Raw genomic sequence first — 25,720 nt, 5'->3', positions numbered from 1 at the left:
ATTTCCCCCCTAATATTTATGAATAAAGACATAAAATAAAAATAAATATTCAACAACATGGTTTGATTATAAATGTTCAGTTTGGTATAATCAAAGATCACTTTTAAATGGTAAGCCCCACATGTGTTGTTATTCACTGAACCACAACCTTCCCACATTTTTAAAGACAAATATGTAACCTGATCTCTTCTTTTTCGGGTAAATTGGGCATTTCTAAGAGAAACAGCAAAAAATAACCAAAACAAAAACCCCATTCTGACACACACACAGTAAAATTAATAAATAAAAATGAACACAAAAACAATGTAAAAAGTGCAGAAGCATAAGTAACTGAATCTCAGGGCAGCTGAGATGTCAAGATACATGCCAGTTTTTACTTACACAAATTCCTTTGCAGCACAATATTTAAGTTGGCTTCAAATTTTATTACATTGATGCATTGTTTTTAAAACAACAAATGCAAAACAACAGTATAAAACGGTCATATCTGGGAGGAAAGTGATTTGCTCAAGGAATCAATGGTGAACAACTGACATAGCATTATTGTTCAAGACAATTTTGTTGCTGCTGAGGAATGCAACAAAAATAGACCAATCACCAGTTTTTAACTGCACACAGTACATTGTCCCAGGCCGAAAGAGTATTTTAGAAGCATTTTGTTTAGAGTAAATCTAACTGGTCTCTTACCAGTATATGTGTCTTTATGCGTAATGACATCACCTTGGCTATTGTAATACTGCATAGAAGGTTGTGTCCTATTGTATTCAGAACGAGGTTCTCTAATTCCTAACAGTGCTGGCGATGAAGATGTGCTGCCAACTGATGAAAAGGAGGTAAGAGAAAGAAAGAGCATCAGTGTCTGAAAAAACCTTAGGGAAATGAGAGTGATAGCTGGAGATATGACAATGAGTTTGGTTACAGAATCATCACCACTCTAAAAAATATTATCTGGTACAAGTGAGGCCAAATGTCTTCAACAACCCAAGAATCATGAGAACACTGAACGACCACACTTCATCAGAACAATGGTGCATCTAGCCCAGTATCCTATCTTCTGTCTGTGGCCAGTGCCAGATGCTTCAGAGGGAATCAAGAGAACAGGGCAATTATCAGCTTCTGGCAGTTAGGTGCTTAGAACACCCAGAGCATGGGGTTGCATCCCATATCATCTTGGCTAATAGCCATTGATGGACCGATACTCCACGAACTTATCTATTTTTTTTTTTAAAACTAGTTATACTTTTGGCCTTCACAACATCTCCTGGCAATGAATTCCACAGGTTGATTGTGCGTTGTGTGAAGAAATACTTCCTTTTGTTTGCTTTAAACCTGCTACCCATTATTCATATCATTGGGTGACCTCTGGTTCTTGTGTTACGTGAAGGGGTAAAAAATACTTATTAACTTTCTCCACACCATTCATGATTTTGTAGACCTCTATCATATGCCCCCTTTTTTCCAAGCTGAAAAGTCCCAGTCTTATTAATCGCTCCTCATATGGAAGTTGTTCCATACTCCTAATAATTTCTGTTGCCCTTTTCTGAACCTTTTCCAATTTCAATATATCTTTTTTGAGATGGGGTGACCACATCTGCATGCAGTATTCAAGGTGTGGGTGTACCAAGAATTTGTATAGTGGCACTATGATATTTTCTATTTTATCTATCTCTTCCCTAATGGTTCCTAACATTTTTAGATTTTTTTTTTGACTGCTGCTGCATATTGAGCACATGTTTTCAGAGAACTATCCACAATGACTCCAAGAACTCTTTCTTGAGTGGTAACAGCTAATTTAGACCCCATCAGTTTGCATGTATAATTGGAATTATGTTTTCCAATGTGCCTTACTTTGCATTTATCAACACTGAATTTCATCAGCCATTTTGTTTCACAGTCACCCAGTTTTGTGAGAGCCTTTTACTCCTTGCAATCTGCTTTGGACTTAACTATCCAGAGTAATTTTATGTCGTCTGCGAATTTTGCCACCTCACTATTTACCCCTTTTTCCAGATCATTGATGAAAATGTTGAACAGCACTGGTTCCATACAGATCCTTGGGGAACACCGCTATTTACCTCTCTACATTCTAAAAACTGACCATTTATTCCTACCATTTCCTGTCATGAGAGGACCTTCCTTCTTATACCATGATTGCTTTCTTTGCTTAAGAGCCTTTGGTGAGGGACCTTGTCAAAGGCTTTCTGAAAGTCAAAGTACATTATATCCCTGTGTACATGTTTGTTGACCCCTTCAAAAATTCTAACAGATTGGTAAGGCTTGATTTCCCTTTACAAAAGCTGTGTGGACTCTTCCCCAACAAATTGTGTTCATTTATGTGTTTGGTAATTTTGTTCTTTATTGTAATGTCATCCAATTTGCCTGGTACTGAACTTAGGCTTACTGGCCTGTAATTGCTAGGATTGCTTCTGGAACCTTTTAAAAGATTTGCGTCAAATTAATTATCCTCCAGTCATCTGGCACAGAAGCTGATTTAAGTAATAGGTTACATACCACTGTTAGTAGTTCTGCAACTTCATATCTGAGTGCTTTCAGAACTCTTGGGTGAATACCATCTGGTCTGGGTGACTTATTATTGTTTATCAATTTGGTCAAAAACCTCCTCTAATGACACCTCTATCTGGGATAGTTCCATAGATTTGCTACACAAAAAGATTAGCCTAGATGTAGGAATCTCCCTCACATCCTCTGCAACGAGGACCAATGCAAAGAAATCATTTAGCTTCTCTGCAATGGCCTTGTGTTCCTTGAGTGCTACTTTAGCACCTCGATTGTCCAGTGGCCTCAATGATTGTTTAGCAGGCTTCCTGCTTCTGAGGTACTTAAAAACATTTGTGTGTCTTTTGCTAGTTGCTCTTCAAATTCTTTTTTGACTTACCTAATTATACTTTTACGCTTGACTTGCCAGAATTTATGCTCCTTTATTTTCCTCAGCAGAATTTAACTTCCGATTTTTAAATGCTGTTTGCCTTTAACCGCTTCTTTTACTGGGATGTTTAGCCATGGTGGCACTTTTTGGTCCTCTTACTATATTTTTTAATTTGGGGTATATGTTTAACATGAGCCTCTGTTATGCTGTTTCCACTCAGCTTGCAGGCATTTCACTCTTGTGACTGTACCTTTTAATTTCCATTTGACTAGCTTCCTCATTTTTGTGTAGTTCCCCTGTCTGAAGGTAAATGCTACTGAGGGGTTCTTTGGGATTTTCCCTCCCACAAGGATGTCATATTTAATTATATTATGGTTGCTACTACTGAGCAGTTCAGCTATATGCACCTCTTGGACCAGATCCCGTGCTCCACTCAGGACTAAATCTCCCCTTGCGGGTTCCAGGACTAGCTACTCCAAGAAGCAGTAATTAATGCTGTCTTGAAACTTTATCTCAGCATTCTGTCCTGAGGTGACATCTACCCAGTCAATACAGGGATAGTTGAAATCCCCCATTATTATTGAGTTTTCTATTTTTGTAGCCTCTCTAATCTGGAGAATTCACAATCATCATCACCAGCCTAGTCAGGTGGTCAAATGCTATATTCCTACTGCTATACTCTTTGTTATTTAAGCATTAAATTTCTATCCATAGAGATTCTATTGTACCATTTGATTCATTTAAGATTTTTTACTATATTGGACTCCATACTTTCGTTTACATATAGTGCCACTCCACCATCAGCATGATCTACTCTGTCATTCCTATATATTTTGCACACTGGTATTACTGTGTCCCATTGATTATTGTTGTTCCACTGTTTCTGTGATGCCTATTATATCAATATCCTCATTTAATACTAGGCATTCAAGTTTACCCATCTTAATATTTAGACTTTTTGCATTTGTACACAAGCACTTATAAAATTTGTCACTTTTTAGCTGCCTACCATTATGTGATGCAATTGAATGGGGACTTTTTCATTTGATTGTTTCTCTTCAGTTCCTACCTGTACTTTATCAACATAGAGTATCCCCATTAATAGACCCTCCCCTACGGGATGTTTCTGTCCGAACTGTGTGCTCCTCTGCATCTATCGGCTTTCCACCAGCCCCTTAGTTTAAAAACTCCTCTATGACCCTTTTTAATTTTACATGCCAGCAATCTGGTTTCTGCTTTGGTTTAGGTAGAGCCCATCTTTCCAGTATAGGCTCCTCCTTCACGAAAAGGTTTCCCAGATACTAATAAACCTAAACCCCTTCTCCCTATATCCTTGTTACATCTATGCATTGAGACCCTGCTGTTCTGCCTAACTGGCCCTGTGTGTGAAACTGGAAGCATTTCAGAGAATGCCACCGTGTAGGTCCTGGACTTCAATGTCTTATCTAGCAGCCTAAATTTGGCCTCCAGAATCTCTCCTCCCCAGCACTGCACATATGTCTGTCCAAATGTCTTGAGAGATCCACAACCTTCACATTTGGCAGGTAATTCACTAAGCGGTTCTCCTGGTCATCAGATACCCAGCTATCTATATTTCTTATGATCAAATCTCCCATTACTATTACCAGTCTCTTCCTAATAACTGGGATTCATGTCTCCTAACAACACACACTTTGAAGGAAGTATTATTATAGTATATAAATATTATATGCATAAATCATACTGTGTTTTGTTTTGTAACAAAATATAAAAGAAAACCCTTAATTCCAATGCACTGGTCTGAAAAGCAAGACTGATAAGTAATCTAAGGGCTAAAAACTGTAATATCACTGAAAGTAAGATAGGCACATTCAAAGATACCCTGAAGTTCTACAAGAGACATACTAGATCCCCCTCAAATGGAAAAGTCCTTCAGGCAACCTGTCCACAAAGAGGGATATTAACTGACCTGACTGAATGATAGGTGACATTTGCTGATTTGTTGTAGACAAGGAAGGATGTGATTTGAATCTGTCTCGTTCCAATGTTGATACTGGTGTAATAAAATGATTCTGATTCCATCCATCCTGTGGAGTGGGAAAAGGAGTATGTCAAAATGAATTACATTTCATTAAAATAAATGGTTCAGAATCATTGTGAAGCTGTTTCCAGATGAATGCTAATTTTGTCAGAACCATACTTGTAATTTACCTTTTTATAAATGCTACGGAGGTCTCGGTATTGCCATAATGTATTCAATACCTGAGCTGCTGCCTTGACCACTTTAAGTGATGATCTAAGAAGATAAAGAATATTCTATTATTATACAGGATTGACTCTTGTAAAGAAAGTGCATGTACGCATTACAGCTTGAAACACTATGTGAAATGGGCTGGGTAGTCTTAGCCTAAGGCCCAGTGAACAGATTACCATGTCACAAAAATTCCACTACTGCAACTAACAGTCATATTGGCAGTCTCAGCAAAGAGGCTGTATAGGACTGTAAGACACAGCTTGACACTAGAAGTGATCCCTTCAGGTGAGTCTTGAAACACATGAAAAAGCAGTATGGGTATGTCTACAACACACACACAAAAAAAGCAGCGGCTGGCTTGGGCTCGTGAGGCTTAGGCAGCGGGGCTGTTTCATTGTTTTGTAAACTTCTAGGTCCCAGAGCTCAGGCTCCAGCCCAAGCCCGGAAGTCTACATGGCAATGAAACAGCCCCACAGCCCGAGCCTGATCCAGCTGGCATGGGCCAGCCGGGGGTTTTTCTTTGTTGTGTAGACATACCCTATGGGGTAGTCAGGACTGCTAGTGTCTGTGGTGTACGTGTTTGTGAATAAACTTCTCTCTCCGGGGCTGTCAATCCAGCACACTTCATGAAAGCATGTTACATAAAATAACATTCAAATATATCATAATAAATCATTTACACTTCTGCCTTTAAAGCAATCATCCTATACAAATATAAAGATTATTGTAGGCAGGGCTGGTAGCTAGTAATAACATTGCCTGTCTCTTCCCATTATAAGATCCTGTTTTCAGTTTCTTATAACTTTGCCACACTTTACCATTTGGGCTGAAATGTTCTGTGTCAGGTATCTGCCTCAGGCTATTTATTTATTTATAAGTTTCAGCAATTTCCAGGAACAAGGCAAGGAAAAAAAATACACTTCTGCCACGTTAAAAAATTCTGGGGACTTTTTCTATGACAAGCAATAGCGCCCCCATGCATTGGAGCAGGAACTTGAAATATGGCAGGGGGTAGTCTTTGTATCAGGGATATGCCTTTTGCTGTCCCTGTTAAAATCTACTCCAGTTTAACCAAGTTATAAACTTTAAAAAAAAAAACCCAACAAATCGCAGTTCCCACATTCTCAGTAGAGACTTAGATTTTAGCAGCTAAATTCCCCAAAGATTTCTTCTTCACTGAGCATGCTCCATCCCCTCATAGCTTCTACTGCTGACAGGACTGTGCATGCACCATCCCCACAGAGTGACTAGAGGGGGATGGGAGAGAGAAACCATGACTTAGTGCTGGGATGGTGGAGTGAAAAAAACACAGATTAGCTGGGCAAAGAGGCTGAGACTAGGGACCAGTAGGGGTGAGGAACGGGGCAGGGAAGAGAGGAGACAGATCTGACAAGAAACGGTTACTTAGCTGCGGTTCTTTGAGGTGTGATGCAGACGTGAATTCCACTTAGGTGTGTGCATGGCCCAGTGCAATGAGTGACAATTTTGCCTAGCAGTATCCGTAGAGGGGGATCGCTCGCACCTTGAGGCTGTAGCCTCCCCTGGCTATATAAGGCATTGCTGCCCCAACCCCCCTCAGATGCACTTTCAGTGAGCTAAGTGCAAGTCCCAACGACTGAAGATGCAGCAGGTACCCCAAGATGTCATTGATAGAAGCTAGTGTTGGTTGAATTTTATGAGCCAATGACCACACTGAAAACAGCTTCCTTTTAGCTGAATAGGCCATTCTGGTAGAAAACTTTCTATTGTTGAGTAGGGCCTGTTCAGCTGTCACCAAACTCTGCTCTTCCTCCTCATTTAGCCACGAAGCTACCCCGTGAGATGTAGGGGACTGAATGCAATGTGTGACTGTGATTCTTTGTGAGCAGGCCAGGATGGAGAGGATGGGGTATGGGAGACTGAACTGACAATGCGGGAAAGTCAGAGAACCAGCACTGCCTCAGCCATGTTGGGACAATGAGAATGAGCTTGGTCCAATCTGCTTTCAGCTTGAGGATGATCTGTGGGATGATCGGGTTTTGGGGAAAAGCACACAGGCAAGCCAAATGCCAGCTGAGATGGAAAGCATCAGACAGGGAGCCCAGACTGAGGCCTCTTGAGAGAAAAACAGGTGACGTTTCCTGCTGTCCCTTGTAGCAAACAGGGCGATTGTCGGAATGCCCACGCTATGAAGATGACCCAGAGGACACTTCTCTTCTGAGACCATTAGGGAAAAATTCCTGCTCAGATGGTCTACGAGATGATTCAGGACTCTGGGCAATTGGTCAGCTATTGGTCAGTGCTCTCTGTAAAGGGCTTCACTCACCACTGTAGCATCACCTGCTGGCTGTCTTGGGAATTAGCTCTGCATGTTAATGCGCCCTCTTCGGGTGGTGCCTTGCTGCTATCACTCCTGGTTTAGGACCCATGTCTCTCCAAGGAATGCAGCGTCCTCTTCTGCGACACATACTGTGCTCCCCACTTCCGGGACCTGCAGTCCACTGTTCAGCCATTTCCCTTAGGGGCTACTGCAGTGAATTGTCTGGCCACTTCCTCATGCCCCAGCATCCTCTTTGACCTTGCCTCAGGGCCTCAGCAGCCAGCCAGGAGCTTTCTCGCTCCCCCGGTCTCTACTAGCAGCACTGCTCTGTCCAGGGTGCTAGCAGTTCTCTCAGCCCTCCAGAGACACAATCCTTTCTCCCTGGGCTCCTAGCAGAGAACTGCCAGCCTCTGCCCTGCAGCTCCCTTTTTATATGGGGCTGTTGGCTGCTCCTGTCAATCCTTCCCTAATTGGCTGCCTCCAGTGCAGCCTCCCTAGGGCTGCTTTTAACCCCTACCAGTGAGGGGCAGCTGCCCCATCACACTCTCCTTGATGCAGAACTGCCACAATCTGATTGCCTCTTGGGACAGAATCCTGGAACACATTCCCCCTTGCTTGTTCACATAATGCATTGTGGTGGTATCGTTGTAAGTATGTGAACCATTGAGCCCGATACGGTCCAGAAAAGCATGACATGCATTGTAGAAGACCTGAACCTCCAGCAAATTGATAAGGACTCCTGCTCCAACCACAGACCTTGAACTTCAGCAACCCCAGGTGTGCTGCCCATCAGGGAGGCATCAGTGACAGCAGACCTGGTTCACAAGGGCCAGAGGGAATGCCCTGGCAAACATTCTCTGGACATATCCACCACTGCAAGGAGTCCAGGACCAATTAAGAAAGATGAACCAATCTGTCTAGGGGGTGAAGAGTTGGATGGTAAACCATCCTGAGCCACATTTGGAGAGGGATGAAGGTGCATCTTTGCTACTGGACCATCTGGGTGCAAGCTATACTAAGGGTACTAATTAACTATATACAACTAGAAAAGTCACTAAAAATAGAGGGTTTGCGAGGTGAAAATCACACAGAACTCTGACTCCAGCTGGGGCGGAAGAAAGAACAGAGGGAGGTCAAGGTGACATTGCCTCATATAGCTAAAGAAGATGCTACGGCACAAGGCATGAGTGCCTCCCCTCTATGGATTCTGCTAGGTAAAATTTATGGCTCTGGTGCACACACACCTAAGTGGAATACAGAGCTGCATCTACTTGAAGAAGAAGAAGCTGAGGTTCAGGGGTGGAGAACTGTGACTGACTGCTCAAAGAGACTGGGATAAGGAGCCAGGAGACTGAAATTGGATGAGAAACCTGGGCAGATAGATTGGGACTGGGTGTCAGTGTGGAGGAAGGAGGAATGTGAGCCATAGACTGGACAAGAAACCAGGAGTAGGGAACAGGGACTGACTGGTCAAAGAGATTGGGGCTGGGATAAGAAGCCATGGGAATGGATAGGCAAGGGGACTGGGACAGGGCATGGAGCTAATGGTTAGGTAGAGACAAGATCGGGAAAGGTTGGAGAGGATGGGGCAGAAGGGGTCAAGCTTGGAGGAAATGGTAGTGTCTGTGCCCATTAGATCACTGTCTCCTCCGCAGCCTGGAATGGAAACCAAGATCTATGAGTTTCACCATTCCTCTGCTTTCAGCAAATATATGTGAAACCTATGGGCAAAATGTCCCATACCCATCTAATGCTGGTCATTCAGTGCGCAGGATGGACCTTCTCTGGAAATAAATCAGGGTGGTGTGGTAAAGGAGGCTCTTGTCTTTAGGATCCCTGCATCATTTGTTGCACAAATTGGAAGGTGTGTCATGAATGAGGCAGGAGTCTGCTACAACAGACAGGAGGGCCTCATGGTAATAGAAGCTGAATGCTGCCCTGAAGAATTGGATTTTATCACTCCCTCTACCACATAGTTTCCATGTGATACTAGTCAGATCATTTCATTCAAACTTTTCACAGGTGGTCATTACTTAGGCACCCCTCATTTTCTGGCTGCCCAACTTGATACCCCTGGAGTCTAATTTACAGCTGTACTGAGTACTCACAACTGCAACTAAAGGTAATGGGAGCTGGGCTTTGAACATATAAAATGCTATGTAATCGTAAGTACTCTGAATAATTAGGCTGTAAGCATCTCATATTGGGCACCCAAAATTAGTGGATACTGTTGACCTTAATCTCGCTGTGCCTTGGGTCCTCAGCTGTAAAAAGAGGATAATACCTTCTCATCTCACAGGGTTATTACAAAAATAAAATTAATTAATGACTGGGAAGCACTCAGATATTACAGTGATGAGCACCAGAGAAAAGCCCATGAAGAAATTAAGAATTTTTTTTTCAGAGCAGGATTTGGGTAGTGTGCAGTAAGACCTAGGACCAAACACTGAACAATGAGGAGAAAACAAAATATTGAGGAGCTGCTCATTAAGTGAGCAACCTCCATGCTGTGCATGGATTGAGACAGAGGTCCTATGGAAAAAATAATATGTGATCATATATAATTAAATACTTTATCATAATGTTATGCACAAGGGGGCCAGATTAGGGTTCCACAGGCAATCTTAATTCTGGCATTTCCTAACTTCTACTTGCCTGACTTTTCAAATCTTAATAATGTTCTATTAACTTTTGTGTGTGTGTGTAATATTCATAACATCATTTTCAGATACTTTTATAGGTCCAATGAATCTGACTACAGTATATTACTTACCGTACAGCCCCTAGAAGCTTTATATGGAGAATGCTGTTCAATGTAAATGATTGGCAAGTACTATATGGAAATAATACAGTTTGCAGCTGTGGGAGACTGCTCGTCTTATCAGCAAACCTGAACCGAAGGAACAAATCCTTTTTCTGCATGAAATTCACTTTACAAGTTTTGTTTTCTTGTTTTTATCTGAAATGGATGAAAGAAACATTTTGCTTCCAAATCTAGCTGCCCACTTGCCTGTCACCCCTTCCTTTTGTTATGTTCACCAGTTTTTCTATTCCTCCTGTGTCCGCCAAAGCTTTGGCATTTTCCATGTTTTTACTGGTGACCTCATGCAAAGCACAGCAGATTGCTGCTACAGTCTCATCAGACAATATGCTTGGGCCATTGCCTCCTGGAAGGCGATTCACCAGATCTCGCATAGCGTATTTACCTACAAAAATCCATAAACCAAGTTAGGAAATGCACTTTGCAATTTACATTTGAAACATAAGCACTCTGACAAGAAATATATGTCTAAAAGCAACAATGAGGAAAGTAGAATAAAAAATCAACACTAAGTAGAAAACTGAAATAATTCAGATTGCACATAGAGGCAAGAGACACTGTAATGTAATTTGCTAAATGAAAAATACATTGCGTTTTTCTTCTGGATTAGGAAAAGACTGATAAAAAATATTATGGCCATGTGCCAATGTACACAGACATACACTGATCTGTGAGCTTATTTATTTTAGTTAAGGATGTTTAGCAGAGTTGTTTTATAGCAAGAGAGAAGCAATGTTACAAAAAGCTTACTTAAGCATCTTTCAAACAACTTAAATTTTATAGAAATGTGTAAGACGTTACACTTGTGCATATTCCAGTCTTCTTTAGACAGGACTTGAATTGATAGGTGATTATTGCATGATCACATTTCATTGTTTCTGATTGTGATAGTTTAAAAAAAAGTTGAATAAAAGAATAAAAGGTTGAGAAAATGTTGGAACTTGCTATCACTTACCCTTTCCCCTAATTCAAGTTGTGCCTTAGTTGCTGACAGATACTATGATTATTCGAAACTCTTTATGCTTTTAGATGGACACAAACCACCACTTGACCAGAAAATAGCACAAATGAAACTGTTTAACAATGTTTATGTACACTATAGGATATCTGTTAACGCATCCATATAGGAAGAGATGCAATAAAGAATTTGGCTAAATAAAGTGGGATAGAAGGCACAACTTGGCCTTAATACTGGATAGTTTAGAAATAGGAATTATTGATCAGAAGTGGAATTGCTACAGGAAAAATGACATTATTTCTCATCACTGGGGGAGGAGTGGGCTCACACTGAGATTTCCTTTTAGAGAGGTGTGCAGAAGCTTTTCTGTAGTTTTGGAGGTATTACCAGACATTCTGTTCACCTCATTTATCACCCATAAAAGATTAGATCTCAGCTCTTTCAGATTTCAATTACCAACTGACAAACAGGAATAATCACTTTGCAAACAAAGGAAATTAACTAAAGCTAAAGTAAATATTATTTTTATTGAAGACATATATTTATATATAATGGTGAATAATGGGATAAATTGTACATACAGATATTAACTTTGTGTTTGCATAATGTGTCAGGGGAGAAATTCTGATCCTTAACCACAAAAGAAATGCTACTGAAAGTAACTTCTTTTTAAGCATACTAGAAACCTGCAATATTTTTTAAAACCAGACAACCTGGGATATATTGATACTGTGACTCCACCTGCCTTTGAGGGAGCTAACTAAAAGGTGAAGTGGTGGCACCTTTGGTGTAGTACCTGCTAGGGTGTGGAATTCAATCTACCTTGACATTTGCTAGAGTGTTTATATCTCCACATTTAAAATCAAACAGATTTTTCCTCAAGGCTTTTATTTAAAAAAAAAACACCACCACCTATATATAACTTTATTATTTCCATAATTAGACACTTTCTCCTCTTTCCTTGGTTGGATCTTTCATCTACTTTTTGGAAGATTTTGATTATTATATTGTTTGTAGATATGTGCAAAACATTAGGTACACACATTTTCCAACTACAACAGGTCTATTTTAAAGTGAAACTTAATTAATTTTTGCAAATATGTTTTTCAAAGCAAAAACATGCCAAACCTCATTTTTGTTAAATATTTCTTCACATACAAATTTAGGAAATGCAGAGTTACGTAAGACAAAGTTGGCAAAAGTATATTGCAAAATTCCAGAAACAAAAATTGTAACCCTCTCAGTATTTCTAATGTTATTTTGATTTTATTTATTTAGATTGGAAAAAAAATCAAACTCTGGGGTCTACATACAAGACTTAAAATTCCCAGTAGAATAATTATATTAGTCCAGTTAAATTTGGGTATGTCTATTTTGCAAAAAAGATCCATGGCAGCGAGTCTCAGAGCCCAGGTCATCTGATTCGGGCTTGTGCTATGGGGCCAAAAATAGCAGACTAGATGTTTAGGCTTGAGCCTGAACTCAGACCTGGCAAGAAAGGCGGGTCTCAGAGCCCCAGCTCCAGTCCAAGTCTGTGAATCTACATTGCTGCTTTTAGCCCATTGTGTGAGCCACATAAGCCTCAGTCAATTGACCTGAACTCTGAGACTTGGGCCAGAGGTCTATTTTTAGAGTATAGATGTACCCTCCATTGCCACTAACCCCACTATCATAGTCAAAACTACACAAAAACAATTATCATATACCAATCAATAATTCCATCCCCTTCTCAAATTTCTGTGGAAAACTAGATCGGTTTTGCAGCATGTCTGGAGGCTTAACAAAGGAAAAATACTATGCCAGTTTCTCTCTTTCATACATTTAGAGGGGTCCAGCCGGGTATTATCAGGATGCTGCAGACACTGTAGCACCCATCTTTTTACTGCCTTCTTGTTCGCCTCATAGAAATTGAGAAAGAGAGGGGAAAAAATAGAACCCTGCCTTACCTCCAGTCTCAGGGTGCATAAATGATAGCCCACAATCACCTGCTGGTGCTCCAATGTAAAAAGGAGTAAAAACATTTAAAAGGGGCTCTCATCTACTCCTGCCAAAACTTAGAGCCTGTTAATGCCTTATGATCAGCTGTATAGTATGATCAACTATATTTGACTGAAGACAATGTATAGGTCTAATAAAATCAACACAAACGCTATTTGTTCACCAACAGAAGATCACTGACCAATGCAGCTATTGTAGTTTCCATCCCATGCCTGGATATACATAGACCCCTAGACTGATCTATGAATCTGAAGACTGTTAATATTACCAAAGCTGCGTCACCAACATCTTTCTCAATAATCTTTACCTAAATCACAAAGCAGTGAGTATTGATCTATTTTTGGCAAGATCATTTTTATGATCACAAAATTATTGCACATCACCCAGACTACTCAGGATGGAGAAGCTTTATAAATAAAATTATTATAAAACTGTACTTGCAGTAGCATTTACATTTCTGAGCATGAACTGTACCTCTATTTGTACAAGGAACACTGGCCTAATTACCACACTAGTCTAAAAACAAAGCCAGAAAGACATTTTTTCCTGTTCAAAAATTAAGATTTTCTGCATCATGACAAATGTTGATAGAGTTAATTTAGACTAGAACAGTCAAGGGTGAGGCATTGCAGCATATGCTGTTCCACTTCCCGTGATTGGTATTGCAAGGTTTCATATCTAGGGCAGGATAAGTGCTTATATTTCAGCAGAAAAGTATATAAGATGAGAAAGGCACAGGTTGGAGGTGAAGAGAGTTCATCATTAGTTTAGAAAAGGGAAATAATTAATGAATTATCTCTAGAAGAACAGCCCTGTCAATTACATATATATGTATACTTAGACTTGGAGCTGGTTTCTGGTGGAAACACTTATTATGGCAGGAGAAACAAAACAAAACAAATCTGATATTGTCAGAATAAAGCATTTATTTGTGTGTTGAGACCTGAACTGTTAAATCCCTTTATGATACACGATCCAGTAGCCCTTTGAGAAGGTTACTAGTTAGCGTCAAGAAAGGGGAGTGGTATTTCTCATCATGTTTTACAATGAAACTTCTTGTATGATTCAGTTTGAATTCAAGCAACTTCTTTTTGCTGTAAGGGGACTGGCTGCACAGGTTGACTAAAGACAAACAAATAAGACTATGTTGCTCCAAAAAGCTATTTCTGCCAAGAAGATTAAAATGTACGTGACTCTAATGATGTGATATGATTGATACACAACTAGCTCACATGGTGTATTCTCATCCTAAAATAAGTTTTCTTCAAGCACTGAAGGAAGGATTGCGTTGTGCTGCTATCCCTGCATACTTAAGTATAGTTACATATACTTACCAATAAGCTCCTTATTGCGAACATCTAAAGCCATATTCCTTAAGGCAGTTGCCACAGAAGAAACAACTCTATCATTATCCATTCTCAGAAGTTCCACAAGGATTGGAAGCCCTTTTTCTTTTCTGACAGCAGCTCGAATATATGCTGCAAACTATTACACAAAACTCAATTACTTACACACCTACCATATTAAAACAGCACCAATATTATCTTTTACTGTATTACAATTCATACATGTTTTAGTGGGAAAGTTCCAAAGGCAGACACAAGAAGTGGGTGCCCAGTTCCCATTACTTGGCACTGGGAGTTAGGCCTCTGTGCCACTGAAATTGTTCTCCTTGTAGAAGAATGTTTAAATATATGAATTAATAAAAGAAATGTACTGACAAAGGAGGTTAAATCTATTAGAGAGGGAATAGTATTTCAGGAAAAAGATTGATTAAAAATGTCAGTCACAAAAGCTTGAAAATCCCAAATGATATCTGTCAGCTATTTTTGTATAGCAAAGAAAGCAATGAATATTTTTATTTCTATGACAAATACATAAAAGTGATTAAAAAGAGATGTCATGTGGTGCCTTTGCAATGCACCATACATGAGGGCCAGAAGCAGGAGTGCACAGTTGGAATATAGCAGCAAATAATAAAAATTATGCCCTGCTCTTGTTAATAACCAATTAGGTATCAACTACCATCATTTACTGTAATACCCATGTTCTGATACTTGGGAAGAGGTGGTACTTGCATCTATTATTTTGTACAATTTTTAGTTGGCTTTGGTCTTTTTGGCAGTCATTTTCCACCACAATTCAGTGTTCAAAGTTTTTTTTTGGCACACGTATTCAATGGGAAAAACCTACAAGTTTTCATTTTTTTTTCTAAATAGTGGTAACTGATTTTAATGCCATTCCCAATAAGCCACCCATTTTCTGCTGCTAGCTCTTCATTGCCTTTCCCTGTGAAAGTGAAAAGGAGTGGAATGGAGAGGACTGTAAGGAAATTGAGACCAAGAGAAGTGTATAAAGTTTTCTCTTTCTCACCTTTACCAATGTTTTTCCCCTCACATACTTTATTTGTAAATTTATTTAAAAATGAAAACCAGAAGAACTTTATATTATGACAACTATGAATACTATTAATGAAATAATGGCTGTGGTACAGTTGGAGATTTAAGCCAACGCCCAGCAATCTTGAGCTCCTGAATGCCAGACCCAGGTCTGCCATTAACACCATAAGTGGTTTTCGACAAATTGTTTAACCTCTCTCCCTCGGATTATACTTCTGTAAAACGACAATAGTATTTGCTTATCTATTTCATAAAACAGTTGTGATTATTAGACTATTGTGTAAGTGTTTAACATAAAGGGCTACAAAAATACAAAATATCGAACTGTATGTTGTTGTTTCTCTAGACAAAAGAATACCAAGAACAAATAGGATATGAAAATAATTAATAATAAGATAATAAAAAATAATAAGAATGGAATCTCCCTAAATTAATCTTAATTCCAAGTATGTGTGCCCACATCACAAAGACATCTTGAAATTTGGCACGTTTGGTTCTGTGTTCAGACACGCCTCGGACAGGAATTACGGAACTGCCGGGGTGTCTGAATGCACTGTGCTTGACTCTAGCTTATGCTTTGACATTTCCTTTGCTTTGCTAAACGGAGGGCAGGCAAGTCTTAAGGAAGTGATGCATTTGGCGCAGGATACTGAGGATCCTCCATTTCCATTGACTTCAATGTGAGTTTAGGAAAATACCCACCTCAGAGGAGCCACTGAGCATATCTCAGGACTTTGGGTTTCATGGAGAAACACAGGAGGGGTGCACTGTAGGACCACTAATAACACTGATTAATGGAGAACCACCATATGCACTTTAGGAAATGGCATATTCTACCCTGCTCAGATGTCATGACGTTGTTAAAGGGGAACACTTAGTTGAAGTACAAGTGTAGTAGAAGAGGTGGAAATTCACTTGCCACAGGATTATGGGATGGGTTTAATACAATACCTTCCAGTTGCCTGCAGAAAGATTCTGGAGAGATCCTGCAGAGCCCTCTAAAGTAGCTGGGTTGGAGCTTTCTGCTAGAAGTGTTAGATAGGGTTTTACTACAGATGGGTGCCACAGCATTTCCACACCCTTAGGAGACTTTGAAAATCCTGGTATAGGGCCAACTCCATCCCACTGAGAAAGAAAAACACATTAGCTGTAAGTATATTGGTTTAAGCAAAATTGAAATCAAATGTTTATATCATAATTTTAAAAAGTGGATATAGTCACCATATTACTGGGTATGGTCAGTTTTCTCCTGGACACAGTATTTTACTATTGGAAAAACAATACTTGATGTTTTTATAATAGAAGAAAAATACAAACCTGATCTTCTGGTGAAGTTCGTTTTTTCTTCTTCTTTTTTTTCCCCCAGCAGCTTGGCTCTGAATCTTTGCTGGGTGATTCTTTCCCTAACAAGTCATCCAATTCATTTATACCCAGCAGACGTGCCTGAGGTACCTCCAATTCTAGGCGATAGGACAAGTTTCTCAGTGTGCACACACAGTTTTCCACTGTCTGGAACCCAAAGTATGGAGATATCCTGTAATTAATATACTTTCACAAATGGTGAAACAGCATATAAAACAAATCAAGTACAGGTGAAAATATTTTTGGAGCACAGGATTGGGGAACAAGAACTCCCAAATTCCAATTGTCAGTCTCACAATGACTCTCTCTATGGCTCTGGGTAAATTATAGTCTCTCTGCTTGTTTTCTCAACTATAAAACTGGAGATAATAGGGATCTACCTCACAGGGGTGGTATGAGGATTAATTAAGCATTTATTAAAAAGAGTTTTGAAGATAAAAAGCATGGTAAGTGCAAATTATTATTCCCCCTCCCCCCAAAGAATGGGTGCTTCATCGTGAGAATTAAACACACAGAATAAATAAATTTGTGTTCCACAACAGAATTTGATTTTGTGCATAAATAAATGTAGGTGTGGAAAAGGTTTTGTAAAAATAAGTAGAGCTCAAGAGTTTTGTGGCTGACTTGCACTATCCAAAACAAAAACGGCACATCAGACAACTAGTCTGATACCTAGAAATTACTTAGTTAAAATAAGCACGCACCTTGCTGTCATAATCTGATGTGTTCACACATGTATGGATCACATATAGCAAAGAATCAACCAGCCCTTCACAAGACCTCATCTGCTTCCTTGCCTCTTCTCCTGCAGAGCTTAGATTCCTAAAGTGTTAAAATGCAATAAGAATATCAATCAATATACTGTATATTTATGTATGGTATTCAGAGTCATACATATATACAAGTAATGGTCTAATCAAATCATTTGCAGAAGGAAAGTCTTTTTATACAGTCGGTTGATAATATAATTTTTTTAAAGTAGTCTCATGTACTGCACATGGCCCCTGAATTCCCTGTCATTTTTTGTGGTTTTATGTTTTCCTATTTTTAAAAGTGCTTTTTTTTCTTATTGCTGTTTTTTTTTCTTATTGCTGTTCACCCTCTTAAACAAGAGAGGAAACAGTGAAACTGACTATACATAAAGTGTCAAATGCAGAAGGTAAATGGATTAAAAAAATAGAAAAAATATATTTGTCTCTAATTGCTTTCATTTATAGTAATCTCAGATATTACTTGTAACAATAGCAGGTAAAAAAAGTTCATTCAATAGAACAATTTTTAACTTGATAGTGTCCATTTAATTTATATACATTGTTTGCTGTCAGTAATGTTTAAAAATTCAATCTAACAAAGCACTCCTAGTTTTCTTACTTAGGTTTTTCATTAAAAATAAATGCCTCTAAAATTTATTTTTCATCAAAAATAAGTTTTAGATTTTATATAATCTTATTAGTGATGTGAACAGTATCACATGATTTTTGTAGAGATGGCTTTACTCAAGTTAATTCAAGGTTTGAAAGAATAAGTTTCATAGACAGTACCTTCAGTATCAAGACAGTGGTGATTAATATGGAAAAGATTAGCTATGAGCACAAAAACAGTAGAAGCTTAATCCTTACCAAGTAGCAGTATTAATACATTCATAAAATATTACCTCTGAGCTCCTAAGTTTATGCTCTTTTCCTACTAATTGGCATGCGAGGAAGAACTAAAAGGGTTAAAAAGGATGTAACAACTATATTATTTAAGAAATTGCCATTTAAAAGGAATTTGAATACATTGTTGTATAACTTGATTACTGTGTTAACAGAGATCTTGAATAGGGTGATTTACCTCAGGCATCCTGTAGTATTGCGCAGAACTAGAGAAGTCTGGAATTTAATTTTATGATCATCGTCAAAGGAAGAATTATTCCATCCAGAATGTGGAACTATCACAGTGTTAGTTAGTGTTGATAGAGCATCTCGAATGATTGTCATCTTTACTGCATCACATGAGGACAAGTTCCAGAGAACTCCTAAAAAGGGAATTCCATTGTACTATTTAATGTCAGAAGATAACTGGTAACTTTGATTACAGTGAACAAATATAAACCAATAGTAACCACATAATATCTATCTCCTTAAACAGAGGGGAAAATTAATTTACCTATATACAACCAAAAGAAATATAGTGGATTAATTCTGTAATGCAACCTTTATTCTCCACATATGACCAACAGGTGGTCTGCAAAGTTGCCCTTAAAAGATTTATTTTACAGGTTGGGGAGACAAAGTGGTTCCTAAACTGTGGGATATGTTTTCTTCAACATTCCTCAGTCTGGTTGATCCATCAGGGAGCATACCTGTAATTTCAGATCAGCAGTGTACAAATTAAACTTCCTGATGGAACAGACAGAACATGTGATTATTATCACAATGGACCTAATGTTGGGTAAGCTGGTGGGTCCCTGGGGTGTGGGGGGGGATGAGCGCGAGAGAGCAGGTGCACAAGTGAATATAATATACTTCTCACATCAAGGAAAAAAAGAACCTTAGAGAAACTCCCTCTATTAAAGATTCACTGAGGGGGACAGAGCCCTGTTTGTGTTACCTGACAGGAGAGGGAAAATTCCCCATCACATTCTAGAAGCCAGGAGGAAGATTCTCCTGTGCTTCTCTAGTAACAATACAGAGACACCCAGAACCCCAACTTAGTTGCCAAATATTCCTACATGCTCCCTGGAGATAAATACCACAATCCTGACACTTGTACCTCCAACTGCTAAACCCTTACACATCTCAACAACCAACCAAACTAGCAACTCCTCTCAGACAGAGAAAATGCTGTAAAGTTGGCAGAGGATGAGAAAGAACAGTGGTGGCCAACTGTGTGGAAAATTAACTTAATACTAGGGTTCTAAGTCAAGTGGCATGCTGCATATATTCGCTACTCTTCAGATGCCATCTTGCGTGCAGAATCTAAGTTTTCAATTTTTAAAAAGTGAATCTGAGAAGTAAACTGATCTCAGCTCACCTTAAGATGTTAACTCTGAAACTCAGTGATGATAACTTAAATGTCAACATTAACTATTTCACTACTGACCAGAGCATGTAAGAAAAGAGAAAATCACATTACAAAGGTCTGTACAATTTACTGTGAATGACATCTCATTTTGGAGTCATGAATGAATACTGCTTAGGAGATACTACCACTTTTCTTTTTTGCTACAGTCATGAAAGAACTAAGCCCAAAGAGCCCAGCAGACTCCATGGGTGTATCTGAACCCAACGGGAGAAGCCAAGCCCCAGGAGTTCGGCAGAGCATACATGATGTAATTTTGATTATCTTCACAATACACTGTGAGTGGTGTCTCATTTTGTGTCTCAAATACATGGACCTTTGAAGAATATCATTTCTCCACCTGCTCTGATATCCCGTATTTGACTCCTGGCTAACACTTGCATTTTGTATGGTAGGTAAATATGTATGCAAGTTAGGTGCTCCTCTGCTTTTAGCAACATGCCAATACAACCTTTACTATTTCAAAAGCTGACTGTCACTACTCAGGGTTAAATTTAAATAATCATAGACACAGGAGTAAATCCACTTATTCCTGTTCATAAAGACAAACACTTGGAATCAGATTTGCCAAATTCCATTCAGTATAAAAATAATTTACAGTAGAAGTTTTAAAATTGTATTTAAGCTTAGGTCATGTGTATTTGTTTTAGAACACAATTTACAGCCAACATTATTTAAGATGCAATGTTCTGGTCAACTCCACTTCATCTGAGATGACTTACTGATTGGGACAGAAGTCTTACGTTGCTTTAATTTCTGCTATTTGAAAAGAAATGGTCAGTCTGTACTCAAACAAATGAAAGACTTTTTTGGGGGTTAGACTCTATACAAAAGACATGCAGACAGCAACTTTATCATCAGGAAGAATGCTCCAAAAGTTGCATATCTAGTACCAAACTTTACCATAGAAAACAAAGAATCAAAACATACTAGATACAATTTAACAAACAATTTCCTGGCATCAAAGAGAACTGGAAAGAAACCAGTGATTTATTCCTTCCCCTCTTTAGCAAGGTTATATGTAGCTGAAATAATATTCTGCTGTACTAAGCACTTTGTTGGTGCTGCTGTAGTGGCTACACTCTACCAGCACTATATGAAAAATAATCATAAGAAAAAGCATTAGGAAGAGGCTGATCAATTCTACTTATCCCTTTGCAGTGAAAAAAATTCTGGGGCCAGCTAATGAAATTAATAATATTTGTGCACTCACTACCTCATTTAAAAAGTAATAAACCACATCCCCTCCATCTTCACTGAAGGGGTGACACTTGATGGGTCATGAAAAATGCTATTAAGAAAATAGTAAACAGAAAAGACATCCACCCTAAGGGACAACAAGACAGATGAGAAGGCAGAGAATACAAGAGTGATATCCTTTCATAATAGCAATACAACAAAGAAGATAAAGTACATGCTGTTAGATTCTAATATGGCACAGACCCTTTTAATAGCAACAGCAATTACTTTAAATCATTTCAAGACAAAAGTTTTAAGAAAGAAGGAGAGTAAAGTTTGTTCTCGTTAAAAATACTATTTTGCACTGTTCTAATTCCTTTCACTGTCAAAGTTTTACTGCTATTATAATCCTTACAGTACCCTCTTGAAAGAGGCAAGAATTACCAACCCCAGTTTTCAAGGAGTAAAGGTGGTGAGGGACTCATATAGGGCAATTCAGGTTAAAATTTTCAAAAGTGGTTTCTGATTTTGGGTGACCAATTTGAGACCCCATGCACTTGATTTTCAGGAATGCTGAGATCCATAACTCCAGCTGAATGCTGCTGGCCACCCAAAAATTGAGAGGCAGAAAAATTTTGAAGCTTTTAAATTAAGTGTCTTTCCAAAGGCTGCAGAACAATTCAGTGCAGCAGGAGCAGAGTAGAAATAAATTACTAGCCCTGTTTTCAAATCATTAGATTATATTCCTCCTCCTCCTGAGTAAAGTAAATTAGGGTGACAGGCATGCTACAGTAGAAAACAAAAAGGCTTAGAAACAAACAACTTTAGCCTAAACTTTCTCCCCAAAATTGGCAGTTCCCAGGGTTTGCCCTTGAGGACCTTTGCTGTCACAGCTTTTGTTGGCGCTAACAAGATCCACCTATTATGTGTGTCAACAGAAATTATTTTAGTTTTTATCCCTATCCAGGGTCCGATAGCTTGCCACCCTGCTACAGACATATAGTTTATAAAAAACTAAACCAAATCTGAAACCAAATCTAAGGAACGACAAATTTATACACACACATTTGCGATCAGTTGGACTGATATAGTTTAGTAAATAATTTAAGCAGTATTTAGTCCATTGCATTTCTATCATAATTTTTTCTCCCACCAGGAAACACAGCTTGAAAATTCATCTAACTTCTCAGTTAGTATTCATCCTTCACTGGATGTATTTTTAATTTATTTTCATGTATCATATTTCACTACTTATAGAGCAGAATAGCAGTGTACAAACCTCCAGAGAAAGTTATTAAACGGCATTTCCTCAATAGACCATTACAACTACTATTATAAATGACAAGATTAATTTTTCAGTTTGACCAAACCCTTAAAACATTGTTAATTCTCCCTTCATTATTCAAACATTTCTGGCCACAGAGAAATGTGACAGAGCAAAACCTTCAGGCATGTAGCAAAGCCCATCTTTTTCAAGGCAGTTGAGTTGGGGTGAGTGAAGGCAGATATATTTATGGGCAGTCCTCTGTTTTATGTTGTGATTTTCAATTATGAGATACCCAGTTGGGGCACTGGATGCATTCGTACACTGGCTTCCCGTTGAACAATTGAGATTTTTCGAAAGCTTCTAATTCAGCAGATTTGAGTGGATTTTCACAGGAATGACAAAAGGCAGATCCCTGAAACAAAAGCCACACCCTCTGCCAAATTTAAGGTTTCTGCTCCAAAACACGGTAGTGCTAGAACTTCTCAAAAAAAACAAAAAACAAAAAAAAAAAAGGTTGCCAGCATTTTTTAACACGAGAAAAACTTGTTTCTCTACCCTTGTTCTCGGAAATGGCTGAACAGTTTTGGCTGAAATTAAGCCTGAGGCAAACACCCCAGCATGGGAAATTTCAGCCAAAATGGTTAAAATTTGACTAAGTTATAAGCAACTGAAAATAGGATCTTATAATTGGATGTACTGGGTAACCTCATAATAGACATTTCTACCAGTCTCACCTATGATGCACACATTAAGTTAATATCCATGTGAAACTGCAGACTAAGACAACAAATTGTACTTATGTACCTTGGACAGCCTTACCTGAACTCTGCATGAATCCCTCTCCATCACTCGGTCTAAAGTTGTATCTACATGTAGGGTGGCATGTAGAGTAGAGAGAGTGCACGGGTAGAAATATCAGTGTAGATGGTGAGGCACGTCTTAGGTGAGTGGAGTATCCTATATGCCTGAATCCTAGGGTATGTACCGGTCACGGCTCTCTACATGACCAAGCAGTGCCTTCCATGTCTACACTACTAATTTTTAGCAGTGCAGAATCCCACTGCCTCTCCGCTGCTGGTGCCTTTCTTCACCACAGGGAAAGGCTCTGAGAAGGGGTAGGCAGCAGGAAAAAACTCTGGAGTGGGGAGCTGCTGGCACCTTTTTCCACTGCCTCCCCCACTAAAGCCTTTCACTGCAGGATGTAGCTTCCTGTGTAATGCTTGTACTCTACATGCTACCACATGTGTAGACATAGCTTAAAAAACATACATTCCCCTAAATGTGGAATTTCACCCCCAAAATTTCACTGCTCAAATGCTGGCTGGGCAACATTCACTTCTGCAGTGGTGACAAGATCAAAGTCCAATATCTCTATAATGGTTATTGGGTTAGCTGGATCTGTGTCCCTTTTGAAAGCTTAGGACTTGTCTACACTTAAAAGGCTGCAGCTACGCTGCTGTAGCTCTTTGGTATAGACACCTACACCGATGGGAGGCTTTCCCCTGTTGGTGTAGGTAATCCACCTCCCCAAGAGGCAGAAGAATTCTTCTGTTGACCTAGCGCTGGTTTACACTAGGGGTTAGGTCAGTATAGCTACATCTCTTGGGTGTGGATTTTTCACATCCCTGAGAGACATAGCTATACCAAAGTAAATTCTTAGGGTAGACCAGGCCTTAGTCATCCCTCTTTCAGTGGTATAAAGCTTTCATCTCTAACTCTTTAGAGTTACAAGATGTTGAAGGGTGTGGGGGCTGCTCTGAATGTTTGATATGATTTTCTAAGGCCTTGTCTTCACTGATAAAAATGGTGGGTTTTTTTTAATCTCTAGGTATCTAACATGCATGATCTAGGCTGAGGTAAAAACACACTGACCAGACACTTGAGTTTTACTGCAAGGTAAACATACATATGCTCCCTTCCAGGGTTGACCTCACAAAGATTAACTTGCAGTAAAACTATGTTCCAGTTGGGAGAAGAAATTGATGATTGAGCCTGGTATTTTCTTCTATGTGGTTTTGTTTATTTACAAGGAATGTACAAAGTCCTGCTGCTCCAAATGCAGGAGGAACCAGAAACAAAAGGAGTAGTTTCTTAGTTTACAAGCCCAAGCTTCTTTCAGCCAGCAATCCCCACCCAGACCCTTTCTCTAGGTATCTCTCAGGACCACATTTGGCCTATAGGTTGCTGTTTGGCTTTCTTGCTCTGCCTTTGAGTCTCTCAACTCGCTTCTCAACTGTCAGTGCAACTGTCATTCTGGTGTCCCTGTGCTGGAAGGCAAGGGCAACCTTGGCAAACAGATCCCGGAATATGGCCTTTCACATCCAAAAGTTCTGCAGCCACTGTTTATTGTCCCAAACCTGCATTACAATGTGATCCCATCAGTCATGGGCCCAGAAGAGACTCCCCAGCATCTGAAACTGCTCCATGAATGCCACAGATAACCTTGAATTGTTTTTCACTGTGTCCCTTAGCACCCTGTGTTGGAAGAAATCATTTCCCCACATTGTGTGGTTTTACCTGTAGGTCTGCAAATATAGGAGGATTGTGCATCCTGTATTTGCAACTTTCATGAGAATAATGCAGAGGTCTGCAGGCTCCATGCTTCTGTCAGATGGTGGACAGCAAAAAGTGCCATGATGATTTATGGGATTTTTTAAAAAGGCACAAAAATTATGGGATATGGATGACATTATGGGATGGAGAAGGTTGCATGCTGGGAACTTGACCCCTAGCTTCAAGAGACCCCACGGCAAGTCATTTCTATCCCACAACACATTGCAAAAATTTCCCAAAAGGCACTATGATGGACACCACTGGCACACCTACCTGTGGTGCACTGCCCTTTACACTGACAGTAGAAAAGTGCAGCTGATCCTGTTCACCTACCTATTTAAAAAGAAGAACAGGAGTACTTGTGGCACCTTAGAGACTAACAAATTTATTAGAGCATAAGCTTTCGTGGACTACAGCCCACTTCTTATGGGCTGTAGTCCACGAAAGCTTATGCTCTAATAAATTTGTTAGTCTCTAAGGTGCCACAAGTACTCCTGTTCTTCTTTTTAAATAGGTAGGTGAACAGGATCAGCTGCACTTTTCTACTGTCAGTGTAAAGGGCAGTGCACCACAGGTAGGTGTGCCAGTGGTGTCCATCATAGTGCCTTTTGGGAAATTTTTGCAATGTGTTGTGGGATAGAAATGACTTGCCGTGGGGTCTCTTGAAGCTAGGGGTCAAGTTCCCAGCATGCAACCTTCTC

The 25,720-nt window shown here is 39.3% G+C and overlaps 1 protein-coding gene across 10 annotated transcripts in view; it reads right to left on the bottom strand.

Annotated features, from left to right (window-relative positions):
• PKP4 (plakophilin 4) overlaps positions 1-25,720 on the bottom strand; it is a 213,563-nt gene that overhangs the window by 3,441 nt on the left and 184,402 nt on the right. For all 10 annotated transcript variants that reach the window (XM_034786181.1, XM_034786179.1, XM_034786180.1 and 7 more), the window contains 9 exons: positions 18,791-18,974; positions 17,662-17,779; positions 16,913-17,104; positions 16,547-16,720; positions 14,531-14,681; positions 10,430-10,625; positions 5,078-5,162; positions 4,836-4,953; positions 688-819 (listed from right to left, as the gene is read on the bottom strand). In XM_034786181.1, the coding sequence (XP_034642072.1) occupies positions 688-819; positions 4,836-4,953; positions 5,078-5,162; positions 10,430-10,625; positions 14,531-14,681; positions 16,547-16,720; positions 16,913-17,104; positions 17,662-17,779; positions 18,791-18,974 (1,350 nt within the window). The remainder of the gene's footprint in view (positions 1-687; positions 820-4,835; positions 4,954-5,077; positions 5,163-10,429; positions 10,626-14,530; positions 14,682-16,546; positions 16,721-16,912; positions 17,105-17,661; positions 17,780-18,790; positions 18,975-25,720) is intronic.

This window comes from Trachemys scripta, chromosome 11, assembly GCF_013100865.1.
Source record: "Trachemys scripta elegans isolate TJP31775 chromosome 11, CAS_Tse_1.0, whole genome shotgun sequence".
In the NCBI taxonomy this organism is placed as follows: Eukaryota; Metazoa; Chordata; order Testudines; family Emydidae; genus Trachemys; species Trachemys scripta.
Note: the sequence above shows the minus strand (reverse complement) of the source record. Positions and strands in the feature narration are given on the sequence as shown.